The sequence below is a fragment of the Ricinus communis genome, chromosome 10 (assembly GCF_019578655.1).
Source record: "Ricinus communis isolate WT05 ecotype wild-type chromosome 10, ASM1957865v1, whole genome shotgun sequence".
In the NCBI taxonomy this organism is placed as follows: domain Eukaryota; kingdom Viridiplantae; phylum Streptophyta; class Magnoliopsida; order Malpighiales; family Euphorbiaceae; genus Ricinus; species Ricinus communis.
Window position 1 is genome coordinate 6,435,794 of NC_063265.1, and position 24,712 is coordinate 6,460,505.

The 24,712-nt window shown below is 30.9% G+C and overlaps 2 protein-coding genes across 2 annotated transcripts; one reads left to right on the plus strand and one right to left on the minus strand.

Moving 5' to 3' along the window:
• The first annotated feature begins 6,995 nt into the window (after nt 1-6,995).
• On the plus strand, nt 6,996-10,465 carry LOC8283136 (receptor-like protein 33). The gene is made up of 2 exons (XM_048380342.1): nt 6,996-9,012; nt 9,105-10,465. Exons 1-2 carry the CDS (start codon nt 6,996-6,998, stop codon nt 10,316-10,318), a joined length of 3,231 nt encoding a protein of 1,076 aa, XP_048236299.1. The 3' UTR covers nt 10,319-10,465.
• Nucleotides 10,466-19,557: 9,092 nt separating this feature from the next.
• Nucleotides 19,558-20,369, minus strand: LOC8283135 (transcription factor bHLH140). The gene has a single exon (XM_002530448.4). It carries the CDS (start codon nt 20,298-20,300, stop codon nt 19,800-19,802), a length of 501 nt encoding a protein of 166 aa, XP_002530494.3. The 5' UTR covers nt 20,301-20,369; the 3' UTR covers nt 19,558-19,799.
• Nucleotides 20,370-24,712: the final 4,343 nt, after the last annotated feature.

A 24,712-nucleotide genomic window follows, 5' to 3' on the forward strand; every position in this document is an offset into this window, starting at 1 on the left:
TCAATACACTCTTGAAACTATATTTGAGGCACTAAATGAGTGCCAACCAACGAGATTGAGCTAAGTTTCTCGATGTTGCCCAATTCTCTTATAACTTGCAGAGAAGCGAGTCTACAGGCAAGAGTTCATTCGAGATAGTTACGGGCCAACAACCCTACACACCGAGTACTCTTGCTATGTATTGGTCAAGCCGAAGTCCACCCGCCTTCAAGCTTGCAAAGGAATGGAAGGAACAAGCCGACGTTGCTCGAACCTACTTGGAGAAGGCGTCCAAGCGAATGAAAAAGTGGGCGGACAATAAGAGGAGACCAATGGAGTTCAAAGAAGGGGACAAGGTGCTTGTCAAGCTATATTTGCATGGCAAAGCTGACGGACTTCATTGGGGACTCAGAAGAAGGTACAATGGATCTTTTCCCATAATTAAGCGTGTGGGTAAGGTAGCGTACAAGGTAGAACTTCCACAAGGCATCAAGATCCATCCTGTCTTTCATGTGAGCATGCTGAAGCCTTATAGGGAGGATCGCGATGACCCGAGCCGAGGTAAGTCTAAAAGAGTTCCTTTGAATGTACGGGCTCAGTATGATAAAGAGGTGGACTACATCATCTCCAATCGTAAGGTGCCACAATCCAACCAACCTCCAATGACCGAGTTCCTTGTCAAGTGGAAGGGACTCCCCGAAAGTGAGGCAAGTTGGGAGCCAATTCGTGACTTGTGGCAATTCGAGGAGCAAATCAAAACTTACAAGGAGAAGGCAACGGGGGCGTTGCCAGATTAGGTGAGGGAGAATGTCACACCATGGAGCTCAAATCCAAATTTTTTTGCCGAGAGTGCTAGAATAGTGCGGAATTCTCCGGAACATTCTTGATTAGTGTAGAATTCTATAGAATACTCTAGAATTCTCTAGAAGGATGTAGAACCTTCTAGAACACTCTAGAATAGTCTAGAACTTTCTAGAACAATCTAGAAGGATGTAGATACTTCTAGAATCTTCTAGAAGGGTGTAGATACTTCTAGAACATTCTAGAAGGGAAGGGACAATTCTTGTATATACTAGAATACTCTAGAATATTCTAGACACATGTATGCTATTCTAGAATATTCTAGACTTGTATGGACATAAGTAGTATTCCAGGACATTCTTTTAAGGAGGTGGGATGGTGGCCATCCATGCTTATAAATACCCCCTCCATGCTTCATTTGATATAGAGAAAGAGACAGAGAACTAAGCAATACAAGCTTACCTTTCCAAACTCTTGTGCTCTCTTTGTGCCACTTTCTTAAGCTTACTTCCATTTGCGTAATTGCTACCATTTTGCCGAGTTTGGCATCCGAGGGAAGACTGACTAACAATCTTGATTTCGAGGGAAATCAAGCAAGCTAGGCCGCACGTGGGCAAAGTTTGGGGATAAAACAAAACTCAGCGTCACAGAAGGTATCAAATGTAATTCATGTATGGCCTTATCACTAGAGATTAACCATATTTTCTTCTTAATTTATACTTTTTTCCTTATGTTTTTTTAAAAAATATATACATGTTGTCCTTTACAAGACAAAGAATATGTTTTGTATTACTTTTTCTTTTAGAAGCTGTTTGGGACTGCTCTTAAGGGTTAAAGAGCAGATTTAGAACTTTTTATTTTATATATTAATTTCATTAACTTACTCTAAAAATCAACTTATTTATTTTTCCTTAAATACAGTTTTTAAAATTCAAAATAAATAATAATTGATTTTTTTTTTCAAAAACTCCTTTTAACAACTACAATTTAGAACATGCACAAGTAGACGGGAACTTTTTAGAAATACATTAAAATTAAAAAATAATATCATTTTTACGGTGTAATTTTTTTTTTTTAAATATAGTGTAGTTATCTTTTATTGTTTTACCAAAAAATAACCCAAAAAAAAGTAAAAAATTAACCAAAACCATATTTTTTTTAAAAAAGTTAAAATCTTATGTTAATATTTTTACATAGTAAAAATTTTAAAAATTATACAGTGTTTTTAATAAAAAAAAAAAAAGAGAGAAAACGTGAATATTTTTGTTATTTTTCCTAAATAGATTGTAAAATAGCCCATCCTCAAAGGGGAGGAAGGTAAAGTATGAGTTTAGAAGGTAGTATTTAGTTCCAACTACCCACTTTAATAGCCCATTCTTGCTTTTAGCTTAGAATTTTTGCAGATTTTGGCTTCAGCATGGCTAACATAGCAGTGGGTTGTGCTTCATGGAATCTGTTTCTTTTTCAGATTAGCCAAGTGAATGAATTGCGTCAAGTCAATGAACAAGTTTCCAAATTATTTGCCCACAAAGACCAACGCAAATAACGTATAAAAGGGTACTGGTGGAGTTTAGATGGTAACATTTTCAGACGAAAAGAAAATCAAGGAGTTGGTCCCCTCACAAGAACAACGAAAGGAACCTACTCTCTTTTTTTTTTTCTTTTTTTTTTATCTCCCGTTTTTACACTTGGAGATGGCAAACAGGTCGGTCAAGTCAGATTTACATAAAACCATTTCGGATTTTTAGTTTTGCTATTTCAGGTTCAGATTTTCTTGGATATAAATAATTTTTTGATTCGGATGATGTCGAGTTTTGCTAGTTTCGGGTGCGAGTTGGGTCAGGTCTTGATTGATCCGAATTCATGTCTTTCTAGCCTTTTTTTTTTTTTTAAGATTTAGACGATTACATGTTCGGTTTAATTCGAATTTGGATAAAATTTAGTTCGGCTTACCTCGAATTTCGAGTCGGGTCTCAGAATAACTTATCAAATTCATGTAAAATTTTATGATTGATTTATCTAATTTTATTTTTCTATCTCATGAATTTATCTAATAAAATTCTATATATTTAATTTTTTAAAAAAATTTTAGTTAAAAATTTAAAATTTAAATTTTTGTATTGTGATGACCATATTCTACCTTATATCTCCATGGCCGCCTCCTTGTTAAACTATCGTTTTTGTTTATTTTTTTATTTTCTTCAAAAATTAAAGAAAAGAAAATGAAAATACAAGTTTTATTAATTTAAAAATAATTAATTTAATTATTTAATTTACTTATGAAAGTGTTATAAATTAAAAGAATTTAAATTTAAAATGGTATTAACATTGAAATTTTATTTAGTTTAATTTTTTCATTATCAATTAAGTTTGTTGAATTTTACAAAAAAGAAAATTTATAATTATTAATTTAATTTTTTTGTTCAATGTATAATTTTATTTTCAGTTTTAAATTATATTTTTGCATAAATATAACATAAAATAATTTCACCTCTTTTTATTTTTTAAAGAAAAATTAAGTAGAAATTAAACTAAATTACAATATTCTTAATTTCAATTATCTTATTTGATTACCTTTTGATGTTTTTATTTTTTTATATTATATATATAAATCTAAGCTAGTTATTTTATATAATGATTAACAATTTAAAGAGTAATAATTTTAAAAGATTAAAAATTTAAGGATGACATTATAAAAGATATTTTTTAAATTCTAATTGAAAATAAAATTTATTAAAAATTAGTATCAAAACAAGCTATATATGATAATTAACTATCATCAAAATACTATTTTATTTTAATAAAAGTTATATTTAGGGTCACTTAGGATTTCGAATCGTGCTCTCTCGGTTATAAATTTGAGTATTATCGGTCTCATATCGTGTCTGTATCAGGTTCATATCATTTTACATTTGAGTTATTTTTATTTTTGATTATTTTGGGCTCGGGTTATTTCGATCTTAGGTTACTCGGATCTCGAATTACTTTAGATCTAAGTTATTTCAGGTTCGAGCAATTTCAGTTTTGAGTCCTTTAAAGTTCGAGTCTTTAATTTTATATTAAAATTCAGATCCGAACAAGTCGAGTTTTGAGATAGTCGGATCGAGTTTCAGAGCTCGGATAATATATATTATATAATTAATTAATAATATATATTTACTAAATATAAATAATTATATGTATTAATTATTTTATATTAAAATATTCAAAATGTGTTTTATTTATTTATTTATTACTATATATATATCTAATATATATATTAAAGTTTTATATTTTAATTCTATTATAAATCTAGAATCATCCATACAATCTTAAAATTTAATTAATATTTATATAAATAGATAAATTTATATAATTATGAAATTGTATTTTAATTAAAATTAGTATTAGATATATTTAACTGGAGCATAATAATAATAATAATAATTATTATTATTATTATTATTATTATTTTGTGTTGTCATGATAAAATTATGATGATTGTTAATTTTTGACTTCAATTAGTAATATTTTTTTATTTTTTGATGAAGTTTTTACATTATTGAATTGTGTAACACCTTTATAGTATTATCTGGACATATTATTATTTTGATGTAATGAACTATGAATACTTATAAATTTACATATAAACGTCGGACATGTTATTCTTATCATATGGTGTTTTTTTATTTATTGTTGTTGCTATTTTAGAATGTTATTTTAATTTGTTATTTATTAGATTGCTATTAAGTTACATATATAATTAATATTAAAAATACATTTAATATACAATATTTTAAGATTAATTATTATTGTATAATAAAAAATTAATTAATTAGTTAATATAATATTAAATATATAATGAAATACTAATTTTTTGGAATTAGAATTATTATTAATTTAATATTCTAATGGAGTTAAACTCCTAAGCTCATAACTGTATATTAAATGAATTATTAATTATAAATATCATATAGTATCAATTTAAATTAAGAAATGATCAAATTAATTTAATAAATTAAACAGTTAATAAATCTTTTTTGAGAGTTAAAAATTAATAAAGTTTTATTAATAAATTATATGTAATGATATAATTAGGATAGGAATAAGCGATCGTGGTTGTGATGGGTCTCTTTCGCAAGTTGGCCACCCAATTATTGACCAAGTCAGTTGGGCATCTAATACTCAAATCAAACTTTTATTAGTGAGTTCTTAACCAGTTTACTTTAATCCAAAAGTGTCATTTCAGGCTACCTATCACTAAAACTTCTGGAACATGATTTATACGAACAAATTCATATATTGCTGAAAGCAATGGAACGTGATTTATCAAAGAAGGGAATAATTATGATATATGTTCATGATTAAAGGTCGAAAAATTAATTAAATTTTATAGTTTAGCTTATTGGCTTCAAATAAATAGTTGGCAATAATATTATGTATAATTAATATTATTGTATGAATAACCCTGACGTCATTCTGCACTGGAAGACCAAGGTACGATCCTCATCAATGTTTTCAGATTACTCTGAAACCATTTTCTTAATTTATGCCCTTGAACATTTTTGTAATTTGTTAATGTGAAATTCTCTAACATTTTTTTAAAATAAAAATTCAGCAAAATAAAAAAAAATATATAACGAAAAACTAAACATTTTATTGATGTGAGAATTTCAATTTTGTTTTTTGAAAGAAATGTTAAAATTTCAATTATATACAACAATTAAAGGTAAAAGGGATTGTCAAGTTGATGATGAGTAGATTTGTACACCATTTCTAATTAAAGACAATACTAGCAACATTTCTTTTTTCTAATTGATAACTCGGTTGGCTGAGAAAAATTATGATCGATAGCGCCAGACTTTGATGATAAAGTCAGTTATTTGTGTAAGAGTAACTAAAGTGTACAAATGTGTACTTGTAAGTGTGATGCCCCATTCTTTATAGAAACATTGAAAGTCTTCTAATCTATTTGAGAGAGACTTTAAATTTGTAGGTTGTCCTAATCGTATTAGGATTTATACTCTTATTCATTTTTATTATTTTAGATCGGGTTGGACTCTATGACTAGAGTTATTTTAAGACACATTCTCTTAAAATCCTAGTCATAGTAGATATTAATATCCGGTTAATTCCATCTAGGATAGGACATGCTGACTTATGATACTCAGTTATTACTAATATTTATTTTTAATTATTAAAAAATATAAAATTAATTTAAATTTTTAAACAAATAGCAAATAATTTGATTGTAAAATTAGATAAAATAAACCAATAGAAAAGTAATTATCTAAAACAAGTGTTGGAAGGAAGAATTAGCATTCCTTCTCTATTTATGCAGTGATGAAACATCTATCTTGTGATGGAAGAGATAAATATTTAAATCCTCACAGCCTTGTTTTTCTTCTGTAAATTATTGAAGAAAAACCAATTGTGAAGAAAAAATATAAACAATAAATAATTTCGTATTCAACAATTTAAGAGTAGCAGTGACACAGTAGAGATGCTGTCATTAGAGGAAGGAAGGCATTAAACTGTGCGGTTGGCTCATTGCAAAAGTGATATAGCGTGGTGGAAACAAAACCCTTTGTTTGGAATCGTCAATTCGTCGTCCATCCGTTTCATAACGGACAAGTCGCTGGTTTGAATTTTCTAAGCTTTTCCAACCTTCTCAAAGTCTACTGTAAAGAAAAACACATAATTAAAAGCCGACAAAGAAAACGCGTATAATAATATCAAACTCAAAATTCTATTTCACAAACAGAAATAAATCTGCTCTTTCATTTTAACAAATTAATATTAATTATCACAATGAACGTGTTTTCTTGCCAAACTTCTTCAACAAAGCAACTATCCAATCATTTTTTATCAGCAAAAGGAAAACACTGCAGCAAAGAAAAAAATAAAGTATAATATTAAAACTTCTTAATTGCTGACCATGTCGCATTCTTCTTGTTCAAAATTCTTGCACATTAATCTTCTGCCTCCTCCCATATCACATTTTTGGTCACCGTCCTTTGCCAGAGACGATGTCTTTTTTTAGGTCCAGGACCACGTGAACCCAACAACTCAAGATTAGGTCATGCTTTACCATCTTCATTTGCTTCAACTAAATATCAGATTAATCACCTCTTCCACTTCTGGTTTCATGGGTGTCTCTTAATCCTCTGCAAATGAAAATTCATCTATTCTTTATATGGTTTGTTTTAGCAGGGCTCTTCGGCATCCATGCGGTCATGGTTTCTGGCTCTTGCCGGATAGACCAGAAATCTCTGTTAGTCCGATTTCACAATAGCCTGAGATTCAACCAATCCAAGTCTATAAAATTGGTGAGTTGGGATTTAAGCTCAGATTGCTGTGACTGGGCTGGAGTCACCTGCGATGGGGGTGGTCTTGGTCGTGTTATTGGCCTAAACTTGAGCAACGAATCAATTTCTAGTGGAATTGAGAATCCAAGTGCACTTTTCCGCCTTGGGTATCTTCAGAATCTTGATCTGTCGTACAACAACTTCAACACATCTATTCCAGCTAGCTTTGCCACTCTCACAGGTTTGATTTCTCTGAATTTGTCTAATGCTGGTTTTGTGGGTCAAATTCCAATCGAGATTTCATATCTGACAAAGTTGGACACACTTGATTTGTCTATTAGTCAATTATTCTCTGGAAAACGCGCACTGAGACTTGAGAATCCAAATCTGGCAAAACTAGTTCAAAATCTCACCCACCTAACAGAACTCCATCTCGATGGTGTGAATATATCTGCGTCTGGGAAGGAGTGGTGCCGGACATTATCGTCTTCTTTGCCTAGTCTCAGAGTGTTGAGCTTGTCCAACTGTTTTCTCTCCGGCCCTTTCGATAGTTCCCTTACGAAACTTCACTCTCTCTCAGAAATTCGTTTGGACGGTAACAATTTTTCTTCCTCCCCAGTTCCAAAATTCTTTGCAAGTTTCTTGAATTTGAGAATCTTGCGTCTAAGCTCTTGCGGGTTGCAAGGAAAATTTCCTACACAAGTATTCCAGGTATCAAGACTAGAGATTATTGACCTATCATTCAACAAAGAACTTCAGGGATACTTGCCTGATGGTTTTCAAAATGCCTCTCTTAAGACCTTGGAGCTCAGCAACACAAATTTTTCTGGGAGGCTACCAGATTCCATTGGTGCACTTGGGAATCTGACGAGAATAAATCTAGCAACTTGCACATTCACAGGACCAATTCCTACTTCAATGGAAAATCTAACTGAACTTGTCTACTTGGACTTCTCATCAAACACGTTTACCGGCTCAATTCCATCATTGGATGGCTCCAAAAAACTCATGTATGTGGACTTCTCCAACAATTATCTCTCTGGTGTGATATCAAACATCGACTGGAAAGGCCTTTCAAATTTGGTCCACATTGACCTGAAGAATAACTCATTTAATGGCAGCATCCCTTTATCTCTGTTTGCAATCCAATCGCTGCAGAAGATTATGCTTTCCTATAACCAATTTGGAGGCCAAATTCCTGAATTCCCGAATGCATCTACTCTGTCATTGGATACGCTGGATTTGAGTAACAACAACCTAGAAGGGCCTGTTCCCCATTCAGTGTTTGAGCTCAGAAGGCTCAACGTTCTCTCACTAGCATCCAACAAGTTTAGTGGCACCATAAAGCTAGATCAGATTCAAAAGCTTGTTAATCTTACCACGGTTGACCTCTCATACAACAAATTGACAGTGGATGTAAATGCAACGAATTCTACATCCTCTTTCCCTCTGCGGCTGACCACATTGAAACTGGCTTCTTGCAATCTGAGAATGTTTCCTGACCTAAGAAACCAGTCAAGAATAACAAATTTGGACCTTGCAGACAACAAAATTGCTGGATCAGTGCCTCCATGGATTGGCCAAGTCGGTAATGGCTCTCTCCTTAATCTAAATCTTTCACGGAATCTCCTGGTGAGTCTACCAGAACCTCTTTCTCTCTCTAATACTCTTGCTGTATTGGACCTACACAGTAACCAGCTCCAAGGGAATATACCAAGTCCTCCGCCGCTTGTTTCCGCCGTGGATTTGTCTAATAATAACTTTTCTTCTTCGATTCCATATAATATTGGTGATAACCTTTCTGTTGCCATCTTCTTTTCTCTCTCAAACAATAGGGTTGAAGGAGTTATACCTGAATCATTATGCACAGCCAGTTATCTGGAAGTTCTCGACTTGTCCAATAACAGTCTGATTGGGTCAATACCATCTTGTTTAATTGAGAGGAGTGAGACTCTTGGTGTTCTGAATTTAAGGAAGAACAACTTCACTGGCAGAATTCCTGATAATTTTTCACGAAATGTAAATTGGAAACTCTAGATCTGAGTGGAAATTTACTGGAGGGGAAGGTGCCAGAATCTCTGATCAATTGCACTATATTAGAGGTTTTAGACCTTGGGAGCAACAAAATCAATGATACTTTCCCATGCCTTTTAAGGAATATATCAAGTTTGCGAGTCCTTGTTCTGCGAAATAACAACTTTTACGGCAATCTTAGTTGTCCGAGTAGCAATGCCACATGGGCAAGGCTTCAGATTGTTGACATAGCTTTGAACAGTTTTACTGGTAGACTACCAAATAGAATGTTAAGCAAATGGAAGGCAATGATTGGAGCTGGAAATGAAACCCACGGTCCCATCAAATTCAAGTTCCTAAAGGTTGGTGGATTATATTATCAAGATTCAATAACAGTTACCAGCAAAGGGCTCGAGATGCAGCTTGTGAAGATCCTAACCCTCTTCACATCAATAGATGTTTCTTGCAACAAATTTCAAGGGCAAATACCAGAAAGGTTAGGGCAATTCAGTGCACTGTATATTCTAAACTTGTCGCACAATGCTCTTGATGGCCAAATCCCACCATCTTTAGGCAATGTGTCAAATCTTGAATCCTTAGACCTCTCAAACAACCACCTTACAGGAGAAATTCCCCGGCAGCTCACAGACTTAACATTTCTTTCATTCCTGAACCTCTCAGGCAATGAATTAGTAGGAGATATTCCAACAGGTAGGCAGTTCCAAACATTTGAGAACACTTCCTACCGAGGTAATAAAGGACTCTGCGGACCTCCTTTGTCTAAACTTTGCTCACATACACCACCTGGAGGAAAAAGTGAACGCCATATCCACAACAGCAATGAATTTGATTGGGATTTCATAGTCCGAGGCTTGGGGTTTGGGATGGGAGCAGGAGCAATTGTTGCACCCATAATGTTCTGGAAGAAAGCCAATAAGTGGTGCGATGATCGCATTGATAAAATTCTTATGGTTCTTCTGCCCATGTTGGGATTGGTATACTACACAAAGGATGACTGGAGGATTGCACCTGAGGAAATTTTTGAAGAAGATGCAACAGATGCCGACGAAGATTATAGTGAAGAGGAAGGTGACTTTGAAGGAAGGTATTGTGTGTTTTGTACAAAACTTGATATCACAAGAACACGCGCCATTCATGATTTGCAGTGTACTTGTTATCACTCACCGCCTATATCATCATCTTCTTCTTCATCATTCTCATCCTCTGATTCTTCATAGGCACATCTTGAGTAAGGAAGAATGCAGCTTTATTTATTTATTTTTCCTTTTTTACAGTTTCTTCTTCTTCTTCTTTTGTAATTTGTAAATAGTACAGAAAGCATCGACCATAAAGTAGGAGTAATGAGAACATAACTTGAACATACATATGCAATTCTTGTTGTCTTTTGGTGTCAAATAGTTGCTGCTTAGCTGCCTCAAGATATCTTGATTCGGGCATGCGGATTCTCGTTGAAGATTTTCGTCGAACAGGTTGAGGTCATTTCCATGCCCTAATGCAATCGCCCCAAAAGAAGCAATCTAGAAAGCAAGAAAAATATCAATCTCCATAGGTGAAGCTCGCCAACAGTAAATAACTATAATCACCCCCGCCAACAAGCTATCCTCTTTTCTTGTTATTTGTGCACAATACATGACCAAGACTCCAAACACCGTTTGCTTTCACCGGTCAAAATTTTTTAATGCTAAACTTCGGCGGACACAAAGTCAATTTGTCCCCTGAATTTATTTCAAGCGTCAAAGTTAAATTTCAACCATTTTAATAAATACTCGTATAATTTGTTATTTTTATGTTAATTAAATTTAAATTTTAAATTTTATCATATATATTATTGTATTTATATTTGTAAATTAATTATATAATTTTTAATTTTTAAAATTTAATTAAGGCCTAAAAATTTAATGTCATTTCAGTTTTAAATTTAGTGTATTTGATCTTTGGACACAATTTCAGTGGTTTATTTGCTAAAAAAAGTTAAATTATGTGTATTAAACTCTTAGAAAAATTTAAGGGGCTATTTACTAAAAAAATTAAATTATATGTATTTGGTCATTAAACATAAGTTTAGGAGTCAAATTAACAATATTCGTTAATGCTTGAAATAGTAAAGTCCTAAAGGCAAAGTCTAGCCTCAATTTAATTTAGAGAAAATTAGATAAAATATGTTATTTTTTTCTTTCTTTATTTTATATGTTGGAATTTAGTTTTTTACTTTTATGTTTTTTCTTTTTTTTTTTTCTTTTTATGCTAATACGATGCTATTAGTTTCTTTTTTGCCTTTTAATGCTTTTTTGAACTTAATACTCTTTTTACAATACTTTCTGATTTTTTGGTTTTTTCTCATTCTTTTTCTTTTCTTTATTTATTTATTTTTTTTGAAACTTTCCACTATTACTTGAAAATTGATGATTAACTTATTCATACAAGTAGGCTTTTTTTTTTTCAGTTTTGGATTATATAACTTTCATTTTCAATCTAATTCACAGATTTTAAGAAATTTAAGTTTTTTTTTCTTCTATTATTGGTAAAGACTTTAGCGTTATGGGTAATTCAAAACTATATATTCACAATTTTTTTGTGTTGATCTTTATCACTGGTGAGTGTAATTACCTATTCTTTTGTCTTTACAGATTTTGTTTAAGTGCTAAAAATTTGACTGTTTGGTTTAATTTTGTCTTTTAGAAATTGATGCTTTAGTGATTTGGATTCTCTTTATTATGAAAAGGCTTCCAATAAGTTTAACATGCTCAAAGAATTTTTAGATTTCATTCTCTCTGCTATTATTGAAGAGATTAACTTCCTTTTTTCCATTTTGTTAATAGTTTATATATATTCATTTTGACAATGCAAAACAGTTGATTTAAAGCTTTTGATTTTCAATTTGTGTTGTCGATGAATGCACTCCAAGTATTTGATAAAATTCAAAACAATTGTAATAAAAGAAAAGGAAATGTATGTGTAGTTTGATAGTTTGGAACTAAGAAGGTAAAGAGAATATAAAATAGAAAAATAATTTCTTGTGGACATTAAAACTTGAACTCCATCTCATGCTTTCTATTTTTTTCTTTTATTTTATTGTTGTTGTTTTTATATTAGTTATTATAATGATAATGGTAGTAGATACTCATTATTTACTCATAATATACTTGAATTATACTATATACTCTTAACTGTATTTTTTATTATAATTTTAGTTTTTCTCGTGTTTGCTTGAAAAACTATTATTTAACCTAATTATTAGTTAAAAACTGGGGCAAAACCTCAATTTTCTTTGAAAGAAGCAAAATGTAAAATCTTATTAAATTATTTTTATTAGATCTTCAAAAAATTAAAACTTATAGCTTTTCTATTTTTTGTTATTATATTTCACTATATATATATAAATATATAACTTTATTTATGGAAAAGATGAGGTGTAACTATGGTTTCTAAACAATAAGCTTACGAACATGGAAATAAGCTTGCGATGATGTTATTCTCTTAAACAAAATTCAAGGAAGATGAAGATTTTTTATTATGAGTTTGAATTATGTAGCAAGCTTAAAAAGGTGGATAGCGCAAAGAAGATTTGGAGGAGAAACTTATTGTAATTATCATATGATTTTTTTGTGACGCATTGTATATGATGAACAACTAGTTATATGATATTATTAATAAGAATGATAGGAGTATTGACTTCGATACTAAGTAGGTATCATTTTCTCATAGATATATTTTAAATTGTAAATTTTATTTGTTTGGATTTGTTACGGATGATTTATTATTTTTCTTCAGTTTAAAGGAGCAATTGTTCTTTTGTCCATCAAAGACATTTTTAGGTATAAGTATGTTAAATATAAGTTAGATATATTCAGAATATACTATGAAGATACCCTTTATATACTCAAAATATATTTATAATATACTTTGATGATACCCTTTGTATACTCGAAATAAATTTTGTGTAAACTATATACTTATAATATACTCAGAGTAAACTATGTATTATTAACCATGAAGTTTAGAAAGTTATTGTCTTTTGGTAAGTAGAAGTCCGTTATATCAAAGCTTACATATCTCGTGTTTTCTTGTCAATATCCACTGTGGTGGAAAAAAGTAAGAACTATGACCATATTTAAATTTAAAACATATATAAAAAATGATTTTAAAATTTGAATGGAGAAAAATCAGTAAGAATTAGAGTATTATATAATGTTTAATGTATTCATTTAGGTCAATAATAATAATAACAAGAAAATTAGGTGGTTCTTCCTGCACATGCATTTTATAAAGCATCTAAATAGCAATATTTAAACAAAAATAGTTACATTTTCATAACTTAATAATTTTAAGTTTGATTTATGATTTTAAGTTTATGAAATATAATGAGAAACATTCAATAAGAATCAAGTATCATATATCTGAAAGATACTCGTTATATACTTAATATGTATTGTTTAATATATATCTTAAAATTTCAAATCAATAAGGGGGTAGCGTATGATTCATGAATAAAATAAAAATATATATAAATACTTATTTGTTTTTAGTTTTCTAATTTGTTTAATACTTTTCTTGAATAAAAAATAATACATAAAAAGCTTGAGCTAATTGATTTCCATCATTCTAAGAAAACTCACTCAAGTAACAATAAACAATATTATTATTGTCTTTTATTTTATGTCTCATTTCTTCCATTTTCACATAATGAAGAACATGACAAAAGGACATTAATGAGAGAAAATAGAAAGAAAAGCTCATTAATACCTTAAAATACAATCTGGCAACCACTTGCGGTGGTTTTTACTGACTCGGCAATGAGGTGGAAAAAAAAAAGGGGGAGATGAGTCAACAACACTTGCTGACTCATCTAAAATATAAAACGCACCGTTTGAAAGTAAAACCATAAATTGGAACCCTAACTTAATAATTTATTCCTATTTTATTACTATTTTTCACATTTTACAAAGAGAAATTGTTAGTTTCACTAGGGTTTGTGTGGTCACTAGAATTGTATTATCAAAAACGATAATAGAAGAGTTGACAGCCGTTGGATTAAGTTGCTGCTCCACCATTGACACTTTTTTAAAGCTTCGAAAGCTGCTAGACAACAGAAACAAACAAGTAAATGCTTTTTATCTTTTTATGCATGTATTAGTGCAATGTAGGTTGTTAGGAGAGTAAGATATTGCTTTATGGGTATGAGATGATAATAAAGTTAAACTAATGCCTCGATATTTGAGAAAATTAGTTTATATACGTAGTTTACTTATTTTTGGGTGGTTTAGGTTAGTAAAATATGAGGTCAATTATGGAAATGGATTCTGTTTGCATTTTGAGAATGAAAATGTAGAATATGCATGGATTAATACTTAGTTATAAATAAATATGCAGGATGGATAATTATACCATGGAATTGCACCATGGAGGAACTTTTGTTGATAATGTAATGAGGGTCACAGGAAATATTGTTGGAGAGTTTGCATATTTTGATTAGTGTGATCCAGATAAGAGTGGCTATCTGGATATTATTAGTGATTTAAGGGATTTGGATTATGATAATGTGAATTAATTGCTTACTGAGATAATTCCAAGCAGTTGTTTATTTTCTTTAGAGATGATAAAAGAGTTATGGATATGCTACATTATGTGTTGAATGGTTCTATTATGGTGTATGTTGAGGCAGAATTGATTATAGAGTTTGAAGATGAAAATAATGTGGTAGGTAATAATGAAGTTGGACAACATCTTATAAATGAAGTTGCTGATGGAAATGAATTGAATAAAGTTGTTACTTCTGTAATAGGAGGTGAGTTGGACGGTGCTGCTCCTAATGCAAATGTAATAGAAGACAGTGGAAGTGACAGTGAGGACCCTAAGTACATTCCAATGGATAAGAGTGATACAGATGATGGTTTAGAAGATGAGGACTTCAGCTCTGACGATGAAGAGCACTTGGAAGCTAGGAGGAACTTAAAATGGGCAAGACTGCATGAACATGAACTATCTGATTGAGAAAATAATAAGGCAATAAGTAAATAGAAAAAATCTACAACAATTAAAAGCTGGAAGAAGGATGGACCAAAAAAGAAATTAAAAAGGGCTGCTCCAAAAGTTGCACTCCTAAAACCAGTTACTATTGATACTTATGAGGCAGGCAAGGAAGAAAGTGGTTACAAATCTGAGTACATATCCTGAGATGATTATGTACTCACTCCTTATTCAAGTGAGGAGGGTGACCTAAGTCCTCATGTGAAGAGAAGGCCTAGACCTAACGCATACCACCCTAACTATGACCACAAAGAACTTCAATTTGAACTTGGCTTGAGGTTCAAGGATGATGTAGAGTGTAAAGCAGTCATCCAGAGGTGGGCTATTGTGAACGAACTTAATATACATTAGCACATGAGTGGTTTGGGTAAGTTAGATGCAAGGTGTATGGATGGTTATCCGTAGAGGTTATATGCAGCTAAGATGCAAGATGAGAAGACCTTTGTAATAAGACATTGTATGGAGAGCACAATTGTGTAAGAGAGGGTTACAACAAACAACTGACCTTTGAGTGGCTTGCAAAGGAGTATCTGCCTACTATTAAAAGGAATCCATATTTTGGAGCTAAAGACATGGAAGCTGATGTGAAGTTTACACTTGATTATAATGTCACTTTGATGACCCGCTACAAAGCAAAATGGAAGGCTCTTAACATGATCAGAGGATCATTTGAGCAATATTATGCTAAATTAAGGTCATATGTCGCTGAGCTATAGAGAGTAGATAGTGAATGTAGGTTTGAATTGAAGACAAATGTTGATGATAATGGGAGATGTGTGTTCTAAAGACTGTATATTGGTTTCAGTTCTCTGAAAAGAGGTTTTTATGCTGGTAGTAGATCTATATTAGGTTTTGATGTTTTTTTTTAAAGACAATATTAGGGGGGGCTCTAATAGCTACAGTGACCAAGGATGCAAATAACAAAATGTATCCTGTTGCCTGGGCAGTTGTGGAGCGTGAGAATGAAGAAACCTAGACATGGTTTTTTTAAGATTTTATTTGAAGAGCTAGGTGTTGTTGATGGCCTAGGTTGGTCATTTATTAGTAGCCAACAAGAGGTAAACTTGTCATACAATAACGTGTTGTGGTCTTTTAATATTTATTTTAATAATACAATAATGTTGAGTGGTCTTTAAACATTTATTTTTTATTGGCAGGGACTTTTAAATGCTTTAAAAAGGTTGGTCCTAAATGTTGAAATGAGAAATTGTGCTAGGCATTTATATACCAATTGGAAGAAAGTGTTCAGTGGTCCCAAGTACAAGAAGCTCCTTTGGGACGCTACCAAAAGCCCATGTGAGTCTCAGTACAATTCAAAATTCCAAGACCTCAAGGAAGAAAGTGTTGATGCATATGAGGCCTTGATAGAGAAAAATCTCAATATTTTTTTGTAAGTCTCTTATCTCTAGTTGGGTAAAATATGATGTAATAGATAATAATATATGTGAAACTTTCAATGGGTATATTGTGAAATCTAGGACAAAACCCTTAATTGACAATACTGGAAGATATTAGGGCACATCTAATGGTTAGGATGCGTGACAAATTCTAATGACTTGATTTGTCCTAAAATTAGAAAAAATATGAGAAGATTAAGAAATTGGTTAAATTTTGTAACTTAAAACCTGCTATAAGTAGAAGGTATGAGGTCACTTTTTTGAGAAGAGGTATGTTGTAGACTTGTCAACCAGGACTTGTACATGTAGGGCCTGGGAATTGAATAGGATTCCATGTTGTCATGTAATAGCATGTGTTCAATACCTTATGGTGGACCCAGTCAATTATGTTGACCCCTTTTACCATAAAGCTTAAAATTTAGCAACATATCTGCAGTCATTTGCACCATTGAATGGACCTAGTGGCCCCAAGTAATTAAGAGTCCCATTTATCCACCTGTTTTTATCAAGCCACCTGAAAGGCCAATAATCAACATAAGGAAAGGTCTTGAAGAAGAAAAAAAGAACCCTAACAAGCTGCCTAAAACTGGTGTGAAAATGAGTTGCCAAATTTGCATAGTATTTGGTCATAATAAAAGAACATGTCCAAAGAAAGATGAAGCTTCCACAACAAGTGCAATACCAAAACCTAAGGTAAGGATGAAATCTGATTATAATGAACTTTATCTATGTGGTATGCCAGTTGTTGAGTTATGATTGTATTTCATATATGCATTTAAATTAGGGCAAGCGTGGAAGGCCTAGAAAGGAAGGGCACTACTCAACCTAACAAGACAAGGACAAGGTGTGCAGCAAGAACTGCTTAACCGCGTCTTGTACTCACAAAATAATCAATAAGAACATCACATGTTGCCTCAAATGACAGCGAAAAAACTGTCGACCTAGATTGTCTAAAGTCCAAGACATTAGAAGTTTGGTTTTACCATGTCTGCAAGTGGCTCTTGGAAACAAACCAACTAATTCGAAGCTAATAGTGTCGCCTCTTGACATTTTTAGTGAAACAAAGTAGTAGGAAAGGAAAACACACAAAAGCTTTCAGCTGAACAAAAAAATTGAAAGAGGAAGTTAGGCTTCAATGGCCAAGAAATTTTCAAACCTTACAAATAGAACATCAAAATTGGAGAAAATGATTTTACTTTCAAACAGTCCGTTTTAAATTTTAGATGAGTCAGCAAGTTTTGCTGACTCATCTCCCCCTATTTTTTTCTTTTTTCTACCTCATTGCCCAGTTAGTAAAAACCATTGCGGGTGGTTACCGAATTATATTTTAGAAAAAAAAAGTAAGACTTTGGTGCTTTTGAAGACAAAGTTGCAAGTATTGGTTAAAATTGTTAAAATCTTAAAAGTTGGGGAAATTTTAGATAATTAGCCCTTTTTCTAACTATATTATAGTATCTCTTTTTTATTTTATTAGTATTTTTTAGTATTTTTTTGTTATCGTCAAATATATTTTTAAATTTTATTTTAATTGTATCTTTATATATTTTAAACTCCATTTGGTATATTATGGTATTTTTTTAAAACACACATCTTCATACCATCAAAACACACTAGTTGCTATAAGAAACATGTAATATCTTTCAATTCATGAATACCAAACATAAAAATATAAAATAAAAACGATATATATCCCTCATTTGGGTGATTTCAGAGTAATATAAGTTAAAATAATATTTTATTGATATCTTACAAGTATACTTTTAGCATATCTTTTCGAACAAAATTAAAAAAAAAAAATTCATAATAATATAAGTTAAAATAAAAAAAACTTTCGATATTTTATAGATATACTTTTAGTATTTTTTTGACAAAATTATGAAAAATAAAATGATCTAAAATAAAAACCGAATTTACAATAGTACAAAGTAAAAATAATATCCTTTTGGTATCTTGTAAGTATATTTTTAATATCTTTTCTCTAACGATATTTTAAAAAAATAAAAAAGATATATAAAATAAAAATTGGAATCATAATAATATAAGATTTAAAAATATATATTATTAAACTATTTTATAGGTGTATTTTTGGTATCTTTTTTCTAATAAATTTCTTTAAAAAAAACTGTAAAAGATTTAACTTTTTTTGGAAAAAAAAAAACAGTAAAATTTTTTCTTTTGACCATAAAATATTTATTTTTTCGAAAGGTATTCTTCTTTAATTTATCCGCGCTTATATTAGCCCAAATCCTTTTAAAAAAAGAAAAAGAAAAAAGATTTAAGTGTATACAGCTTAACATCCAAAATCTCTTTCCCTAAATTCTTTTTGTTATTAATAAATATAGAATCACGGCAGGTACTACAACTCCATTACCCGGAATTCCATCCGCCCATATGATGTGGACAAAAACACAAAGGAAAACTAAAAACAATATATTTCTTTATACTCTAACTCTAACCCTTCGAAGGGACCCGATCAATAAATATTAAAATTGAACTCATTTGCTCATTTTATGTAATAATTGTGCACTTCTGTAATCAGAGGGAGATTTTTCACACTTAATGGTACTAAAAAGATATTATATTAACCAGTTAGATTGATACAAGTGTCTATTTTAACTTTTCTAGATTAAATTTAATCCAAACTGAGTAGTTCTTAAGAGAAAAATTACCTAAAAGTGGTGATCTTTTTTCATTTGTATTAAATTGAAAAAAGATATATAAAAAAAAAAAACCCTTTCAAAAATTACTGCAATATATAAGCCCGAGTCATTCCCTTAAATTTGTAATTAGACTAGCCATTAGGGTTTCTCTCTCCCGTCTTGTTGCTGCCTAGGTGATATATATATAGATAGATAGATAGATAGATAGATAATTGGGCATTAATTTGGAAGAGTGTAAGAGCTAAAGAAAGAGATGTTCATGCTTCATTTCAGAGCATCACATCTCTTTCTTCAGCTTAAGCAATTGGAAGCCCTATTCAAAAAGCAAAAAATAAAATAAAACAAAGAAAGTACGTACGTAGGCAATCTGTATCGACCAAATCACTAATTAGATAGGGAGTACATTCCTTAATGATTTGTTAACTTTCTTTACACAAGATTAATTTAGTGATACTACATTTCTTATACATATATATATTTTTTATATTTTAAAGCCCATTACAAGTCCTAACCATGACTTGCCAATGCGTACGAATACGGCTTATAACATCACACAGGTCCCTATCCGTCCAGACAAAGAGCAACAGAAGTACGTAGCTATAATATATATATATCTAGTTTTTATGGAATGGATCATGACCCATGGTCTCTTCCCCTTGGAAAAAAGAATCTGGCAACTGTAATGATGAAACTGAAGGCTGCATTCCAGCTACAAAGTTGGCGTCCAAATATGAAGGTGGCTGTTGAGGAAGGGGATTGGCAGAATTAGGAGGAAGGTAGAGATTATTGTAAGGGTCATCTTCCATAAAATTCATTAAATTATGAAGCAGTATCTGGGTTTTCAAGAACTTCACGTAGTTAATAGCTTCCTCTAGCATTGAAACTGTATCCATCTTACTCCCACCTGGAACCAAACTTTGCAGGATCTTGAAACGATCACTGATGCGATGCCTCCTTTCTCTAGCAGCCACACTTTGCGGGTCAGTTGAAAGCTTCACTCCATTGTTGGTTCCTCTCTTGCTACCTTGCTTTTTCTTTTCTTTGCCACTGATTGGAAATGAAGAAGAAGAAGAAGACCCAGAAGAGCTAGGGTTTGTGGTAGAAAAGTAGTCCATAAGAAAAAAGACTGATGATCAAACTTAGTAAGAAAGAAACTTTTAAATTGAATATTTTGGTATGGGTCGTTGTTGAGGCAAGGAGAGTTTATATAGAAGTAGAAGAACATCAAAACATGTTTATATTGCAGACTTGCAGTACGTCAATTTGAAATGTGTAAAGGGATGTGTCTTCACATGAGTCAGCTAATCTTAGGCGCAGGATACGGGTGTCTAAATAGTAGGGGCCTAGCCCACGTAAAGGTATGTTTATGTGTGTTTGCTTTGCTTTTCCCTTTTTTTTTTTTCATTTAGTGCCTTGTTTGCTCAAACTTTTGTAGATACTTCTCCATGAATATATATGACCCACAAAAGGGACCCCTCCTACTCACAAATTATAAGAACCAATGCAAATAACTATATCATAAAGAGAATAGAGAATAGAGAATAGAGAAGGGTGAATAGGGGTAGTTTGGCTGGTGTTTCTGTGTCCTTTAGCGGCTGGCTAACAGTAGAGGGTTTTAGTCTAATGTTCTTAGTTCATTTTTATGTTGATGTTAATTTTGATTTGGAGAACATAGATGGAGGAGAATGGAATGCCTCATTCATCTTTATGCCTAAGTTTTATTCGGCTTAAAGCCAAAAAAACGGCAGCAAATTCAAAGCTTTAAATTCTTTTATCATAAGATTTGATACCAAAAGATAGTACATTCAAAAAGTTAAATTTGCAAGTGCTTCTTTAAGAGTAGTTTAAATAATCTAACATGAAAGTCACAGTAAGGTAGATTTAATTATTCACTTGTACATAGACATATCATTTAGCATTTCAACATGAAAGATTAAGGTTACTTTTTCTTTTTTAACAACCAGTATGATAGACCTGGTTACTTTGTCTTCTGGGATTGATCAGTTCAGCTATGAAGAGAACAAAAGAAAGAAAAAAGAAAGGAAGAAAGAGGTTTAGGTAGGGAATGGGAGTGGGAGGGGGGGTCCTGCCTCTGAAATCGAAGTGGATGTGTCATAGTTGCAGGTGAGTCTAAATCCAAGGACTAATATCGTTTGCCGGGGCTTTTTTTGTTTTTTAAGCGTACGATTGGTGACATTTTCTTTCCTTAGGTTACACACTGTTCGCTGAAAGAGTAACTGTTCATGTTCCCTTGATTAGGCAAAGAAAAAAGGAGGTTTTAAGGTCTTATCAGCTCTTCTTTTAGTGTATTTTTTTGGGCAAAGTAACCATTATGTTACTACTGCTTAGATTAGATTCAAGCTGAGATCCTTCTCAAAAGCATCATTGGGATCCCACGAATGGCCACTTAAAATACTAATGTATATTCCCTTTTTTTAAAAATCGAATCTCCTACCAATTTTTATACATTTAATACGTATACGCAAGCAAACTTCATTTCTACATTTACATTTATACAGTTCATAGATATCAGAACTTGGCTTTAATTGGACCATCTGAATTAATTTGCTTAAAAAAATTGATTTGGGATAAGTCGTGTTACTCAAATATCAGTAAAAAAAAAAAAAAAACAAGTTCTCATTTCTTTTACATAGCAACTAGTCCCAATATCATAGCTGAATTGCGGAGGAGTATTCCTTTAGTTGCATGCTTACCAAATGCGTAAAATCTTACCTACAAAATGTGCATATATACGGTATTACACTTTAGTATTAAATAATTAGTATATATTTTAATTATTTAAAATTTATATATATATATATATATATATTAATTTTATCTATTAATTTAATATATAAATTAAAATAATACACTAAAATTAAATATAATTTTTTTATCAAATAAACGATAGCATTGGCGTCGATTTATGCAACTATAATAATAATAATAATAAGATATTATTATTATTATAAAATAGAGTTTTTCACTTTGCATTGTTGTTTGCCTTAATAGTAAATTTATAATTTTGTCTTGAATATAGATCAATTAAATTATCTTGTAAATAAGAGAAATGTACTATTAAAATAAAAGATGCGCCGGCCAACGTTGGAAATGTCATCTATTATAATATCTTAATTAGGAGTTATACCTTTTGAATACAAAAATAATTATCTTATATCCATTTTTCCAATTATACAAATAGAGTTATCATTTACATTTCAACATTGTCCTTATAACTTGTCCCAGATACCGGATTTCTTATATTAATTAATATTTTTTAATAATTAATAATTTAAAAAAAAAACATATCATCACTTAGATTATTTTAATTTTAATTTTATAATCTTACATTATTATAACATAATTCATATAATAAATTATTATAATACCACTAAGGTGGTACTGGTAACCTAGTAATTGGAAGCACTGTATGATAGTAAAAGGATAAATAACTAATAAATTGTTATAACATCATACATTCATATTATAGTAATATTAAGGGTGGTAGTATAGTGATTATAAAAGCGCTTTTGGGTTTGAATTCAAATTATAAAGTGATTATTAAATTTCTTTTATTTAATTATAAAGTTGATGCTACTGTATCAGACTCAAATTCTATCTTAACTAATTATAACATTATAAATATTTTTAAAAGAGCAATACTATATTCACACTCAGTAAGAATTACTACCTCAATCGCCTGCCCTCAAGATATTCTCATACTTACATTTTCAAATATAAGTAATGATTACCAAACTTCAAGTTTCAGTTTTATTCTCCATTTGAAGAACAAGAAACCACATGAGGACAATTCACTTGCAATTATTACTACGAAATGGTGAAATTGATGGATCAAGAAACTCGTGATTATCGAAACTTCAACGCAGAGCTGAACCCACATAATTTTTCTTTTCTTTTTTTCATTTTAAATAAAAGCCCAAAGATTTTGTGAAATATAGACAAGAAGGCAAATGCGCATGTGGCTCCGGCTTTTACGTGAAGGGAGTGGGTAGAGTAGGAGAAGAAAAGCAAATAAATAAATAAATAAAAACCAAGTATTATTATTGTTCTTATAAATAATAATTATTGTTGTTACTTGTAGAACTAAAATTACCCTCCTTTAGTTTTACCTGTGTGCAGTGATCAGAAGCTCTCTTTCTTTCTCCCTGCTGTCAAAAACACACATCAGTCAGAAAAAAAAAAAAAAAAAAGAGAACTTGCAGTGATGTATATATGACACTGAAGGATGAAATGATTACTAAAAATGAGATAAAATAATGATAATAATAAAAAAGGAAGTATTATGAGTAGCTTTTGACTTGACTAGTTAACAAAACCATATCAAAAGAAGATAAAACTATAACAAGTCTCTACAGTAGCAGTGTGGAAGCTGGGTGCTGGGACAGGAGTAGGTAACCTTATACGTTGCCCATTTGACGTAAAGACATAAATAATTTCAGACCAGGTTTCAGGTCCCACCAAATAGGGTACTTAATAATATATTAGGTTTTATGTTGTGGAGGGAAACATGGGCTACCAACAAAGGTTTATGTGTTAAGTCAAGTTCATGTCCACTGCCTATATATAAACTTTGTCTTATTATTACTATCATCTGCTCTTTTCTTTTACCTTCGTTTGTGTGTGGTGGTGCATGTACACTTGGTGGCTTTGGTGGTTGCAGTTCTTGAGCAGCAGTAAAGATTCGTGAGTTTTTATTTCTCTTTTCCCCTTCTTATGTGTTTTGCCTCAATGTGAAAGAAATTGTCGGCTATCCAACTATATAAGAGTTCGATTGACAAAACCTAGTTACATGAGCTAGTTGGACAGCACTCATATAAGTGGCTTTGCTACCATAGAAAAAATTCGATAAATATGACCATAGAGTAAGTTCTGGAGGATTAATTATTAAATAATTTATGTTACATTTAATATCAAGTCTAGCAAGTAATTCTTTTAATTTTTAATTTCAGAACTATATATTTATATTAATCTTATTTTTAATTTTTAATAAAATTATCTGCCAAATTTAGCGATGTATGAACTTTAATGACAACAAAAATAAATTAAGTTAATATTAAAGTGATTGCCTCATGTCGTTATTAAAATAACATTGTTTAAGAACATATTTTTTTAAAATTTTCTTTTCTAATTTTTATGCTTAAACAGTAATATTTTAGTGATAAAAGTACCGGCTCAATTTATTTTATTTTATTTGAGTTTATATCATATTAACAAATTTGTGTTAATAATTTTATTGAAGATTAAAAGTAAAATTAATATTAAAATATAATGTCGAAATTAAAAATTTAAAAATTACATGCTAAATTTAATAACAAATATAAAATACATAATTCTTTTTTGCAATTGAACCAATTTTGAATGTATATACAGAGCCTACGAAATTGTAAATTTAATTTCGTTAAAGGAAATTAATTGATCAAGTATACAAAGTTTACTTTATACCATTTGATCTCTTAGTTTGAAAATGTACATTTAATTAGTATAAAAAACTTAATATGAGGTGTGA

Excerpts from the sequence above, each read along its gene's own strand:
- LOC8283136 (XM_048380342.1), top strand. The coding sequence starts at position 6,996 with ATGGTTTCTGGCTCTTGCCGGATAGACCAGAAATCTCTGTTAGTCCGA. Across the intron at positions 9,013-9,104 it reads ATCTTGTTTAATTGAGAGGA|ATCTGAGTGGAAATTTACTG; the intron begins GTGAGACTCTTG and ends TGGAAACTCTAG.
- LOC8283135 (XM_002530448.4), bottom strand. The coding sequence starts at position 20,300 with ATGGACTACTTTTCTACCACAAACCCTAGCTCTTCTGGGTCTTCTTCT.